The sequence below is a fragment of the Ictalurus furcatus genome, chromosome 12, assembly GCF_023375685.1.
Source record: "Ictalurus furcatus strain D&B chromosome 12, Billie_1.0, whole genome shotgun sequence".
NCBI classification, from domain to species: Eukaryota; Metazoa; Chordata; class Actinopteri; order Siluriformes; family Ictaluridae; genus Ictalurus; species Ictalurus furcatus.
Genome location: NC_071266.1, coordinates 22374603 through 22389845, shown reverse-complemented (window position 1 = coordinate 22389845; position 15243 = coordinate 22374603). Strand labels below are relative to the sequence as shown.

The 15243-nt window shown below is 38.2% G+C and overlaps 1 protein-coding gene across 1 annotated transcript; it reads right to left on the bottom strand.

Annotated features, from left to right (window-relative positions):
• Nucleotides 1-533: 533 nt before the first annotated feature.
• On the bottom strand, nt 534-6344 carry nrsn1l (neurensin 1-like). Its single transcript, XM_053638163.1, has 3 exons — nt 4891-6344; nt 2908-3093; nt 534-1930 (listed from the first exon to the last, which is right to left on the bottom strand). Exons 2-3 carry the CDS (start codon nt 3082-3084, stop codon nt 1526-1528), a joined length of 582 nt encoding a protein of 193 aa, XP_053494138.1. The 5' UTR covers nt 3085-3093; nt 4891-6344; the 3' UTR covers nt 534-1525.
• Between the last annotated feature and the right edge of the window lie 8899 nt (nt 6345-15243).

Genomic DNA, 15243 nt, shown 5'->3' with positions numbered 1-15243 from the left:
ATGATAGAGAGGTTAACAAACACAGTGTGTGTTTCTGTGAGCTGAGCCACTTCACCCTGCTGCTTTCACAGTTCGAGCGAAAATACACAGAAACAAAAGATGAACTACTGAAAATAATCGCCTTGCTTTAAAATCAAAACTAGTAAAGTAAATCAGTTTGATGTGGCACAGATTATTACATAAGAAACAACTGTTCTTTTCTCTCTTCAGTATATCAACCCTATTTTTTTTTTTTCTGGAAAGACCTGGATACACAAAGTCAGTCCTACATAGTGAGTCTCCTGACAATGTATCATACGTTAAATCATGACCTTGCATTTATTTAACTTTTAATATATACTCAACTGCCAACTCACTCAAATAAACATAAAGCACTGCAAAGACAAACTACAATAATATGTTTCTGATCAAAATTTCATTGGAAAATGTCCTGTTTTCTGCCACAGTAGATCTATTTGTTTTTCAGATAGGAACAGCAGCAGCAGAAATGTTGCGTTCTTTATTATACCACAGCGCTGTGGAATTCCCGAATCCAAAGGTGTTGATTCATTTTCTATAACTGCAGCTCTGACAATAGTGTTGGCTATAATTCAAAGCAAAGGTTTATATTAGTACACTCATTCTAATATCTTATCTTATCTTATAGTATAACTCGTCCATAGGGACTTGTCTAGCACACAGACTACTCGAGGCTAATAATAAATGGATTACAAATACGTTATTTGTCTAACATATGATATGGTTTAGGTTGAGTCCATGCGGGCATGGTGGCTTAGTGGTTAGCACATCTGCCTCGCACTTCCAGGGTTAGGGGTTCGTGCTTTGGGAGTTTCCTCCGAGTACTCTGGTTTCCTCCGCCGTCCAAAGACATGTGTTGTAGGCTGATTGGCATTTCCAAATTGTCTGTTGTGTGTGTGTGTGTGTGTGTGTGTGTGTGATTGAGCCCTGCGATAGGTTAGCACCCCCTCCAGGGTATCCCCCTCCTTGTGCCCCGAATTCCCTTGAATAGGCTCCAGGCTTCTCCGTGACCCACTGTAGGGTAAGCGGTATGGAAAATGGATGGATGGATGACAAACTGTGTCTTTTGTCTTATTAGGAAATACGAGAGGCTGGTGAGAGAATGTGTATTTATAGCTGCTAAATGTAAGTGATAACGAGAATGAATTTGTTCAATAAGCATTCCACAACATTAAATTAAATTGTTGACAACTTTCTGTGGTATAAGAGGAATAAAACACCTCAAGATCTGCTGTTATAGGTATCACACCATGCCGACATGGATTATTTTCCTATAATGACTGAACGCATTTATTGTCATTGTACAAGTACAATACGATTCAGTGTCAACATGCCCCATTATGTTTCATTCCTTATTTAAAATATTTTGACTCTAATGTACCAAAATGTATTAATCAAGATAAGTCCCATGTTATTTGACATTACAAACTCAACACTAAATTACTGCATCGCAGCAAACTGGCCTAGTGTATCCAGGTCTTCAGTTGGATAAGATTATTTAGGTTACTTATGGCTGGACGTTCTCCACTTTAGAGAGAGCAACAGGCACAGCTACATCGCCTACAGCTGGACTGGGAGCTTTAGTGAGAACATTTGTTGGGTTCTTTCCATCCGCCCCACCTCCTCTCCCGATGATGCCCTTATTTTCTTTCCCAGGAGGCTGTGGACTGGTTGTGGGTCTGGAGAAAGCAGACAGCAGCAGGCCAACAGTCATCATCAGGCCGCCCAAGGTCAGCATCCCAATGCCAACCTGCACACACATGCTGAGGGCCTGGTTGTATCGCATGGCATGCCGGTCCACAAAGAGCAATTCTCCCTCGCCAAATGCCTCGATTCGAGTTGGAACTGCAAAACCCACGGCCAATACCACCAACCCCACGGCGAATAGGACCGTTCCGAATGCAAGAGAAACCTGAGAGACACAGGAGATCCATCATGACGAGGCACCAACTCTGCATTCCAGTACTGTTTTTAACACATCCTCACAGATATCACGTACATCTACACATCTAACACAAAAGGGAAAGTATATAGCTGGTGGTGTTTCAATAGGAAAAAATTCACCTTGGTTGCAAGAATACTGAAGTAAGATTTCCTTGGTGATTTTTAAAATAGTTGTCCTTTGAATTATGTACAGAGTCATATCCCCTAGCTAAATGTCTGGCTTGCTAATTAGCCAGCAAAGGAACGCAATCAAAAGCCAATATGTTATGGGGTATCTGACAAAATAAGGCCCAACAGATACACTGTCAGTGATACAATTGTGAAATATCATGACTTTTATTGCCGCCACTTACTCTTTTGAATGGCTTATACATTATTTTCATTTTGAAACGAAACTGAATATGATTGCTAAACCAGCTAAACGAGAACAAGATCAGCACCTAGTAGTATAAACTAAGTTGGACCGCCAAGTCATGTTTTAGAGTACTTTTATACTTGCCAAGTCTGAATCACAGCAAAATTCATACTTTTGGTTTGGTTGCTATTATTTAGCAACCAAAATACACATCATATTTGATTCACTTCTTGCAGTTGGTTGATGTAGGATCAATGCTGCACCCTTCTATGGTGCAGCAGGATCTATGTGAGAGCACCCTTTTCAGTTTGGTCGGTAAGTTCTGGTGCTGAGGCTGACCGTTATATTGATCCAGACTTCCAGGTTCACCTAACAAACGTCACTTAAACCGATTATCAGAATGGCCCAAGATGGAAAAAGAGATTCCTCCAGGGGAGCTGGGGAATGGAATTTTATAAGAGTGTATTAAAAACAGTATCAGGACATCGGTTCTAATACAAGATCTTGTTATAAAAAAAGAATAATAATAATTTAAAAAATGATTTTTTCCCCCTAAAATCTGAGACACCACACATGTAAAATTTCCCTACCTTGCAGAGACCTGAACTCCACCACTGGTATGAACGCTGGTTCTGAATGTCCTCCTTGTCCCATACAGAGGCTGTACACTCCTCGTAGAAATAGTGCAGGTAGGATCGCACCCCAAAACTATAGCCTGGCATGCTCTTGGCACGCTCCGACCCATGTACCTCAGAGTAAGAGGCCATATCTTAGACCTAGGACCAAAAAAAAAACCAGCCCTGCTTTTTAATGAGAGTTGCGCTTGTGCATAGGACAATATGAATAGAAATGCTATATGGAATGTTTGGATGAAATGGAAAATTGGAGTATGGAAAGCAAATGATGGAAATAATTTTCTACATAAAATAAATGATGACGGTGAGCATATGCTGTAGTTTCTCCATAAATGTGTGTTTGGATATGGTGCTTTTTAGAATTTCATCCGATATTCATCTTCAGACTATTCAACATAACTTTTAGTTGGAAACATACAAAATTTGACCTTTTCTTCTGATGACTTTTCACCCGAAAATGTCAATTATTTGAGTGGAAATATACCGACACACCCTCACCTGCATTATTTGATCACATTATTATAAAATACCTCTTAACTGAAAAGTCATTAGTGATGGTTTGGATATTCAGTGGTTGATCAGTCAACAAATAACATCAAGCATAAAGTTTTTTCATCTTTCTATCTATGAATATTGGGTTCTAAGCTCAAGAGTTCAAGCTGTAGTCATGCTAATGACTCGGTTTTTAGAGGCTTTAATAATTTAGTCTTTTTAAATATAATGATTATTAAATTCATGCTAGGGGGCACGTTGGCTTAGTGGTTAGCACGTTTGCCCTTGGGTTGGGGGTTCGATTCCCACCTCCACCCTGTGTGCACGGAGTTTGCATGTTCTCCCCGTGTTTTGAGGGTCTCTTCCGGGTACTCTGGTTTCCTCCCCTACTCCAAAGACATGCATTGTAGTCTGATTGGCATTTCCAAATTGTGATAAGTAGTACAGAAAATAGATGGATGGATGGAAGGAAATTCACGCTATCAAAAGAAACACTGGAAGTTATCTCTCTCTCTCTCTCTCTCTCTCTCTCTCTCAATATATTTGCTCTCAGCACTTTGCTCCGTTTGAATGTCATTGTGAACTATGTATGCCCGTTGTAGTTACTGTCCAGAAGGTAACTGGTCGCCCACAGATGAGTCACACACACACTTCTTGTATGGTTGGAGCCGACAAAGTATTATGATCATTGTTATACGCTATACAACATGGCAATTACTACCACCACACAATATATCATATATCATTTCTAAAGATGGAACAAAATGTATTGTGTGATGCACCATCAATCGTTAAACTCTGTAAATATCATCAAGCTCTTTCTTATCATGCTTTCGGGGAACCAGGCTCAGGATCTCCGGATCCATCAAATCAAAAATGTTTTGATATGGCTATGATGTGTATTTCAACAGCATGCATGTAACCATTGTGCAATCCAAAATATTTAGTAGCAGAATTCAATCCTTCTCAATCTTTCCCTATGTCATACTGTATGTTTTTTTTTTTTTTAAAAAGGCAGCAAAGGGAGACTTAAATGTCACTTCTGTTGCTTATGATTAAAAAAAAAAATAATAATAACTGATTGTTTCAAATGAATCAACAGGTTCAGTCCTGAACATGACTCGGTAGTACACAACACTGCTAAACATAACATAACATAATTGAATCCTGTGGATCAAAAAACCTTTTATAATTTTTTTTAATTTATAAAATATATGTCATAATTCGTCGAAACATAAACCAATAACCGGTCTAACGGCACACACACACACACACACACACACTCTGCTTTTCCCTCTCGCCATTCCCTTCGCTGCCGTTACACTTATTTAGCGAGCAGCCATTAGCGCGCGCGCGCGGCGACGGTTAGAATTTAAATCTTTTTAAACGTAACGGTCTCTGCTCCCTAATCTCTGTGAGGTAAAGCATAGAAAAACAAAGCGATACCCAGTTTGAAGGCTGTGCTGATCCTCAACACGGCTTTATCTGCGTCCCATGGTCGCTCCTCCTCGCCACAAGTAAATAAATAAATAAATAAAATAAATAAATAAAATAAAAACCTCACACTCTACCGTAATAAGTATGTCAAAAATAACAGGAAGCCATTAGTCACTCACAGACCTCATATTATTGTAGGCTACTTACTGGCAAAATGGCCATCTCTGGTAACTATGGTGACCTTTAAAGTATTATTCTAGTGTAGTACGGCAGAATGAGGTTTTGACCAATCCTGTGGAAGTAGACTTTAAATTGAAATAATTACCTCACTCTGCACTGCCTACTAATTTTCTGTTTCCCTAAAATATACTGTATGTCTACTTTATATTTGTTCTGTATTGTGTGATGCATTTTGTTGTTGTTAAAAAAAAAAAAAAAAAAAAAAAAAAAGAATACAGAAAATTCCCAACCTGATCGCATTCAAGGGCTCACATAAAATATAACTGAACAAAATTCATAATCCATAGGCCTTAGATTTTGTAGTTGTTGTAGGAGTCTAGGAGACAAACCCAACACATATCAGATGTGTGTATCAACAAGCTTAATAAATCAATACATTATTTACAATCTTCTGATCGTTAACTGAAAATGAAGTTGAAAATTCCAGTTTGGGCTGACCAGCTACCAGCTGCCAAAACAAGCCAAGCTCTCAAGCTGGTAGACTATCTTTGCCAGGTGGTCATTGCTGGAAGAAAGACATTTCTGAATTACTACTACTAATGCTACATTGTAGACAAGTTTAAGAAAATAAGTAAAAAAAACAACAACAAACAAACAAAACAGTGACAAGGAAGCTGGAAAATATCTGTTGGTGAAGATGGTCTACCAGTTTTAAAAGCCTGGCCTGTGTTTTGGTATCTGGAAGCTGGTTAGACCATGCTGGATTTTTGAGCAGGGTAGATGATTAATCATTAAAAAAGTGTTCATAGGCTCATCTGTTTTATCAGGTTCTAGTCAATACATTCACAGCATGTTTCAACCTTGGTGCTGTGACAGGTTAAGAATGCTTTCTAATCGATTTTAAAATGACCTCAGGCCAGAGAGTTGTCACACTGTTACTGTCTTTTGCTGCCATTTTTGGAGCTTAATAATTCCACACTGGAATTACTGACCGAGAAACTTGCATCCAGACATAGGTCTGATACAGATACATTTTACTTATGGCAAATCTACATAACGGTCACAGTCATTTTAAGGCTTTTGGCCTAACACTGTGTAGGACTCAAATCTTGCAGATCTTCTGGTTCACTTGCAACCAACTGGAATTTATTTGATGGTAAGGTGAAACTTTAAGTCTACATGTATTTTACAAGATAGGTACATATAATACAACTTATATTATGGTGATGCCTTTTTGATAGACGTTAATCGCCATAACTCTCTAGCTAGGCAAATGTTTTGCTACCAAATATAACAAACTAGGACTAATTTAGCATGCCAAAACTGCCTGCAAAATGGCACTGGCTAGTTATCCTTTATTAATGAACACACCTTTACGTTAATAAATATGAATAGTTTTCCCTGCATAATTTTTGGCGGTGGTGAGAATCACCTGGATACCTACTTGCGTGCATGTAGGTCAGAAAGTCACGTATGATGTAGTATTTGCAATAAATACTGCTGTCATACAGGCATCTTTCCCTTTCTTCTTCTCGTCTCAACATGTCAGCCCACACGTACACCATATGGAGGTATTCACTTAGCAGTTTGTGACTATGGTGGCAGCTACTGATAACCTGTCCTCCAAAGCTAATGTTAGCCCCTTCTCATCTCTTCTGTCATGGTGAGTGTATTTTTTAAAGACATTTTGAGTGCTCTTCTTTCTCAGAACTCCTCAGTGTACACATACATGACATATGCTGCCAATTGTACGTGTGATCACTAGTGTCACATACATTCATTACTGAGCCTGCTAAGTTAGCTGGATTCTGTTAACTAGCAATTCTGAAGCTTTTTTCCCACTATTCACCGGTCGATCTTCCTGCCAGATCAGGTTTTCCCTTGGCGTTCTCTGCTTATTGTATTCTACACCCCCTGCCATATAACCTACCAGCAGGTCTGTGGCTAAGTGCTGCTATTGTTGAATGATTTCCCCTGGTTGTTCAATGCACTGGACACTGCTGAGGTCTTTGTTCACCCCTCATTATCCCTGTCTGGTTAAGTTCTCCCTGGGCCCTATCATCTTAAAGTATTCGACTCAGCCATCTGACAGGATAGCTGCTCTAGTGTTTAAGTAAACTTCCACACTTGGACTGACTCCTTTGTGCCTCCACCAAGGAGCAGGCCATTCAGGACAGATTCACATTCTCACCACAGTGTGGAACTCAGCCTTATTTGTGAACTCCTTAACACAGAAACAGGCCACACAATTCACTGGCGTGAAGCTAGAATCACTAGCCATCCTGTCACTCCAATATGTGGCAGACATTGTTATATTTGTCAACTGGGCTAGGCAATATGATGATGATGATGATGATGATGATGATATATAAAAATTTTGATAAATTGTCACAATATATAAATGATTAAAAAAAAATAAAATCAAAAAGTACTAAATAACACATCCAACTACAAATCTAAACTCAAAACTAATCCTACCAAACCTCGCATGCACTACTCAACATTAAGAGCTAAAGTTGAGTTAAAGAGAAGCTAAACAGCACTAAACTGTTTAAAAAAAAAAAAAAAAAAAAAAAAGGGTAAACATATCTCACCAAAAGCTATAATCCTGCCTTAACACCTGCATGATGGCACACTTTAAATAAAAACACACAGACCATATAAAAAGTGACTCCTTGTTCTCTTAGTTTGAGATGTCAGTGATTCTTCTATCCAAATGATGCACAGTGTGCTGGCATTTTTGCAAATATCTTTGCGGACATTCAATATTCAATTCAATTCAATTCAATTCAAGAAAGTCTCCCCTGTGCTGTTTGCATTTGTTTTAGCCCAATGAGGCATTTAATTCTTTGTACAGTATCTATATATCTACTGCAGATATCTACTATCTATTACAATTTTCTCAACATGACTGTGAATGCACCAAAAGTAGTGCGCATCAATGATTTTGATGAATTGCTTGACACTGACTCTATTTTTTTTTTTTTTTTTTTTTTTTTAAACATGCTCCTTGCCTTTACCATTTCTGCTTAGGGGAATAACCGTGACCATCTTAAGGGCCATTTCAATACTTTCGCAGTTCAAGGAAGGTCAAGGAATGGATTCATCATGACTACAGGCACTAGAAGCTTAACTTTTTCATCATGATCTGATGCAATTTCTTTTCCAAAACTGTACATATGGAAGGCAGATCTTTTCATCGCTAGGAACTGGAGCAAAAACATAGTTTCTATTTTTTAGAACATAGCTGAAAAAATAACCCTGCAAAAATAAATCCTCATGCTACAAGCTCAATAGCAAGTTAGGTTTTTTTGTCTAGCAAATGTATAAGTTTGAGATGATCCAATAAGGACCTAGATTCCCTAGAAAGTCTTGTATACTATACAGCCAAAAGTTTGTGGACACCTGACCATACCACTTATACCACACATGTTTTTGAACATCAATTCCAGATTTAGTCTCGCTTTGCTGTTATACTAACCTCCACTCTTCTGGGAACTCTTTCCACTAGATTTTGGAGTGTGGCTGTGGGGATTTGTGATCATTCAGCCACAAGAGCATTAGTGAGATCAGGCACTAAGGTTAAGTAAGGAGGCTTGGGGTGCAGTTGAAGTTCCCGTTCATCCCGAAGGTGTTCAGTGTGGTTGTGGTCAGGGCTCTGTGCTCTTCCACACTAAACTTGGCAAACTTCATGCAGCTCACTTTGTGCACAGGGGCACAGGGGCACTGTCATGCTGGAACAGGTTTGGGCCCCTTAGTTCCAATGAAGGGAAATTGGGGAACACTTTAATTGAAGGGTTCCTACATATGGGCGTCATAATACATTCCTAACCATTACATTAAGCTTTTATAAAACAGTGATACATGCTTTATCAGAGGATTATGTCAGAACTCATCAGGTGAAAAATGCTTTGCATGTAAAAACTCATTTTTTAAATGTCATTTGTTTACCCAAATTTAAAAAATCTTACCGGAAAACTTTGATTGGTGATGTAATATATACAATAAATAAATCTAATTATAATTTTTTAAATGTAAAATATCCTCCTATTTTTTCCCCGCAAGAGTTTAAGACGAATGTGTATGACATGCATCAAATAGTTTTTAAAAAAATTCTAAGAATCTTCTTCTCACAGCATTTCTTTCTGCCCCGCCCACTGGGTCATGTAATCACCACGGCTCATCACTCGAAACAGAGGTGTGACACAAGGACGCAATCTATCCGGCAATAATTGAAAGTATTTACAACATTTACCTATTTCCAAAATTTTCAAGGAAAACAACAACCCTACTGCAGTTGGACATGGAGTCCAGCGTTACAACTGGATCAAGCTTGACAGACTCTGACCAGTCAATGCCTAAGCCAAAAAGTTTGTAAGGCTGTGCTATGTATGTCCAGTCACTCAGTACATTTTATAATGTGTCATATAAAATGCACCAAGTGAAGTGCCTTTTGGGTCAGGTTTTAAACTAATGCTACAGAAAACACAGTAACGGCCCAATACAATATAGCCTGCATTTTAGCAAGGGAGCTTGAGTATTTGGGTGTTTTAAAATGAGTTTTTCTTATATATTATAGATTCACCCACTGCAGTCGTGGAATTGCAGAAATTGAAAGCCCAGCTTCAAGTAGAAAAAAACAAGTGCTTCTATCTTGGAGACAAAGTGAAAGAACTCCAGGCTGATAAAGCTGTCCTCCAGAGCCAGCTGTAAGAGAGGCACCAGCCCTCAAACCCAGCTGTGCTAATTTTATGTTGGAGCATATCTAGTACAAGGTTCATCCAGTGGACTTCTTATATGCCCAGATGCACAGTAAACTATTAGACTGTTTAGAATGCAAAACAGTAAACCTTTGTTTTAGTCCTACTTCTGGGAAATCATCATTGCACAGTTATTTTAGACATATTCTCTAACACACCTGCTTTAGCTCAAGTTATTTGTGAAGTGCTTTATGTACCAGAGTGGGCAAGTCAGATCAGGGAGACACTGAATATGTAAAGCGCTGTGGATCCCCAGGAGCAGGATTAAGAAGCACTACAGTAGGCTCTTCTTGGTATGGTTTATTCTACAAGTTTACTTTTTTCCCTCACAGTCCTGTTTTCGACTGACAGATCTTTATATTCTGAGTTAGTTGTGTCTTTTGTTTCCCATTCCTCTGATGACGAGGGACCATCAGCAGGAAAACTGACGGTCAAAAAAGAAAATAAATCAACCGTTCAATCCAATCCACACACGAGGAGTGAGTAGACCTGATGTGCTGAGTTATGATACTGTGTTCCATTGCTCCATGTATAGTATGTTTGCAATCACATGCTAATTGCAGATGTTAGGGAATTCTGCTTATCATAGTGTGTGGTGAAATGCAGGCTTTATAAGTTAAGTGCTCCCCCACCAGGTGGTGGAGGCCTTGTGTTTTTGTGCTGTCTGTCTGTCCATGCGTCTGGCCAAGATTCTCATCAGCAAACAGCAGATGAACTGATTAAATCCTGAAATTGATCCAAATAGGTTCAAGGCCACAGCAAGGATTTTCTTCAATAGCTTCCTTAATGTTTAAGTATACTCTAAGGTTATTTGAGGCATACACATGAGTACAAATTAACTTACAAAGAAGGACTAGACAAGAAGTTATACTTGTTTTGATTACCCAGAATGTCTTACTTACATGGTTCATGGTTGCATGGTTTGCCCACAGGTGTTTTCCAGCCTTCCTCCATGGGATGAAAAAAAACAGAGAAGTTGGCAGTGTATGCTGATAGGTGCCACACAGCCCAGACTGCAGAAATTAGAACAGAAATTGCTAGGGAAAACACAAAGGGGAGGTCCTACTAATTATGTATGGCAAGTAAGTCAGTCAAGAGAAGTTCTAAATTAAGGCATTTTGTTAATTTCTTAAAGTGTTCTCTAAGAGTTCCTACATGGGTCCATTTTGTTTTAATCTGGTTAGAAAATGCCATGGTGCTCCAACCAAACGTCTACACAATTTAGCGGGAGATTGACCCTGACTGGTATAATTGTGGCCATTGTGGGTTTTGTTTAACTTTTTTTTTTTAATTGAATAGTTTAGACAGTGTAATATATGGTTGTCAAATTGTAGCAGTTTGTATATCTATCTATCTATCCAACTATCTATCTATCTATCTATCTATATATATATATATTTTTTAATGCTGTCCAATAGCCTCAGAACATCTGTTTTCTGAAGCTATGCCATATTGTAGTAGAGGGGTGGTACAGTCTGAGTTAAAATGTATAGACTAAATTGAATGTTTTTTTTTTCTCTCCCTTTAAAGACCTTTTCTAAAGACATAATCATACTTTTTTTAAAAATAATTTTTTCATTGTCTGTGACAAAAGCATGCAAAAATAAAAACTCGTGTAAAATTCAACTGTTCAAATAAAGAATGCATTATCAAAATGTATCCGTTTAATGTAAATCATTGTGCATATAAATCATTCTTAATGTTGGCATACATCACTTTAAATTCATATTACATGGGAATAGTGCTTCATGACAGGGTAATGAATGGAAAATGTTCTATCACTTTACTTTAAGGGCATTAAAATCATTCATAATCTTGGCATATATGCATCTTATATATGAGTTCATAAATGTTTTATAAATGGGACGGACCTTCTGAAGCATCCTATTCCTACATAAATTAAGAAAGCAGTTCAAAAAAGGTAAGTTGACATACTTAATTCAACACATTCCAAAGCTCATATGTGCTCATGTGTTATCTATATTATCTAACTGTCTACCAATCTTAAGAGGCCAATCTCCACTCCTATCTGAGATATCACATAAAAATGTCACCTGACAAGATCTTTTCATAAATTGTCTAATGCTGCTTAATAAAAGATTTATGTACTGTTTATGAATGTGTTATGAACTGGATCCCTTTTCTCGCCATTCCCATGTGACATATTGCATAAAACCTGTAACATCACCTGACGAGTTCTGACATTAGCCTTTAATAAAGCATGTAACACTGTGTTATTTTAAAGATTAATATAATGGTTATGAATGTGTTATGAAGCCCATATGTCAGTACCCTTCAAATAAAGTGTTACCGGAAACTGTAATGCTACAGCATACAGTCACATTCTATACAATTGCGTGCTTCCGACTTTGTGGCAGTTTGGGGAAGAACCACATATGGGTGTGACAGCCAGGTGTCCACAAACCGTTGGCCATAAAGTATGCCAAGAACCAGAGGATGAGGCAATTTGAATGACATAACAGATGACCAACCACAGATCTTTTGCTTCAGCCATTGGCAAACAAACAAGATTATCTCATTTACTCACCATTAAATACTTCAAACTCTAATACCTTTTTTAAAAGCAGGATTCTGTGAACTTTTTTTTAAGTCCAATGGCTGTATCTTATTCCAAAAACGCTTATTGTGGGGCAGTTTTAATGCATATACATGGAAATGCAGATTGCAAACATCAAGATTCTGAAGGTTGTGGCCAGAAAAATGTACAAAGGATATCGGACACTCGGATATCGGAGTCTGAGGCTGAGAGTAATGAGGACTGTCTTGTTACAAAGCGAAAACTTTCCTGTTAAAGTGCTCTCCACTCCACTACTCCCTTTCTCGCTTCTTCTACATGTGGCCACATCCAAGTCATGAAATGAAGTCAATGAAAGTGTATTGGAAATATAATGAAAAAAAGCCTCATGACTTTTTGAACTGTTCTTGGTTTCCCCATAACAGCAGCTGTCTAAGTTCTTCATATGTCAAATCCGGTTGAAGAGTGAGAAAAAAGCACAGGCAATGATGGCATTTATGCTCCACTGACTTGCCGACATAATGAGCACATTATGCACATACTCCGGGGCCAAGGCTCGCCCCCATAGCTTTAATATTCACATTCCGAGACTAAAGAAAGAGACAAGGCGAGAGATTTCATAACTATTTTATCCATCAATTTTTCACTGCTTAAGTGAGAATTTTTCTTATGAAAAGAGGAAAATTTCAGACCTAGTCACAAAAAAAAAAAAAAAAAGGACTGGTCTGGTCTATACTTAAGAATTCTCAGACAGATGAGCATGGGCAAGGAGATAAAGATTATGTATGCAATGACCTTCATTGACCGGAGAGATAAATGTAACCATAAGGACAACATAAATGAGAGATTTTATGAAGATTAAATATTAATCAGCACATGAGCAACAGAGAAACAAATGAGTATATCCAGTACACTCTAGTGAGATGGACTTCAGCTCCTGGTCTAGTCATTAATGCAGCTCTGGCTGTAATATTGATGTTCTTTTCTCAACACAGTGTCCTGAAGCCACCTTCAATTGACTTTTGTGAAATCTGCTAGCTGTTGAAAGTGTCTGTGATGGATGGAGTGCAGCACTCCAAAGCATTTAAGACATTTTATTTACTCATTTCAGATGCTTTTCCCCCAGAAGTGAGTCAGAATACAATGGCTGAGTTTTTTTTTTTTTTTGCTCAAAAGAGCGACAGGGGAACCTTTTGGTCACTTGCCCAGAACATTAACTGTGGTTTCTCCTTACAGACATATTGTGCTCTGATGGTTCACACAAACATACTGAAATAAAACAAAATTAAAGCAAAATTCCTACATCTACAATAAAATCTCAAATAATGAGCTTATCCTTGTTCATTATATTCTCCACTTTTGCTTCAGATGAAGGATGTGCCTGAAGGAACAAGTTTTGCTTTTTTGATTATTTTAATGGAGTTTAATCTCAAGTGAGCAGGTTACAGGGATTGATACCCATTGGTGACTAAAGTTTGGAGTAACACCCAATTGGCATGACATATGAGGTGCACACGTCTGTCATTTTAGTGCTCATTAATGAATGGTTAGCAACAATGATAGCAACTAGTTTCCTACAATTATTTGGATAGGTCTTCCTTTTGAGGCATGAAGTATTGTCGAACAGGTGATATAATACAAGTACAGTGCTCTGAAAAAGTATTTTTCCATCCTGATTTCTTCTGTTTTTATGCATATCTCATACTAAATTATTTTAGATCTTCAAACAAAATACAACATAATACAAAGGAAACCTGAGTAAACACACAACAGTTTTTATTTTATTAAAGAAAGAAAAAAAAGTTATCCAACATCGCTCACCAATGTGAAAAACTAATTGCCCCCTTAAACTTAAAATCTGGTTGTGTCACCTTTAGCAGCAATAACTGCAACCAAATGCTTCCGATAACTGGAGATCAGTCTTTCACTTATTACTAGGACTAGGATTTACTCTTGTGTTTTGGATCATTGTCTTGCTGCATAATCCAGTTGCGCTTGAGTTTCACCTTACAGACTGAAGACCTGATATTCTCCTTTAGGAATTTCTGGTAGAGAGCAGAATTCATGTTTCCCTCAATTATTGCAAGTTGCCCAGACCCTGAAGCAACAAAGCATCCCCACACCATGCATGAAGGTAGGTATGATGTTTTTTTGTGGAATTCTGTGTTTGGATTACACCAGAAGGAACGGGACCCCTTTCTTCCAAACTATTCCACTTTCAACTCATCCATCCACAGAACATTCTCCTAAAAGGTTTGAGGATCATCAAGGTGTGTTTTGGCAAAATTCAGACGAGCCTTAATGTTCTTCAGGGTTAGCAGTGGTTTTCGCTTCTTCATCCATTCTTCCATGGATGCCATTTTTCTCCAGTGTCTTTCTGATAGTGGAGTCATGAACAGTGATCTTTATTGATGCAAGAGAGGTCTGTAGGTCTTTGGATGTTGTCCTTGTCTCTTTTGTGACTTCCTGGATGAGTCCTTGCTGTGCTCTTGGAGGAATTTTGGATGGGCGGACACTCCTGCAAAGGTTCACTACTTTGCTGACTTCTCCATTTGGAGATAATGGCTCTCACTGTGGTTCTTTGGAGTCCCAGAGCCTTTGAAATCGCTTTGTAACCCTTCCCAGACTGACGTATTTCAATCACCTTCTTCCTCATCATTTTTGGAATTTCTTTCAACTTTGGCATAGTGTGTTACTGGGTAAGACCTTTTAACCAACTTCATGCTGTTGAAAAAGTTCTATTTAAGAGTTGATTTGATTGAACAGGGTTTGCAGTAATCAGCCCTAGTTGTGTCTAGTCCAGCTGAACCCCATTATGAATGCAGTTTCATAGAATTGATGAATTAGTAACTACGGGGTAAATACATTGTCACACAAGCCCAGTTG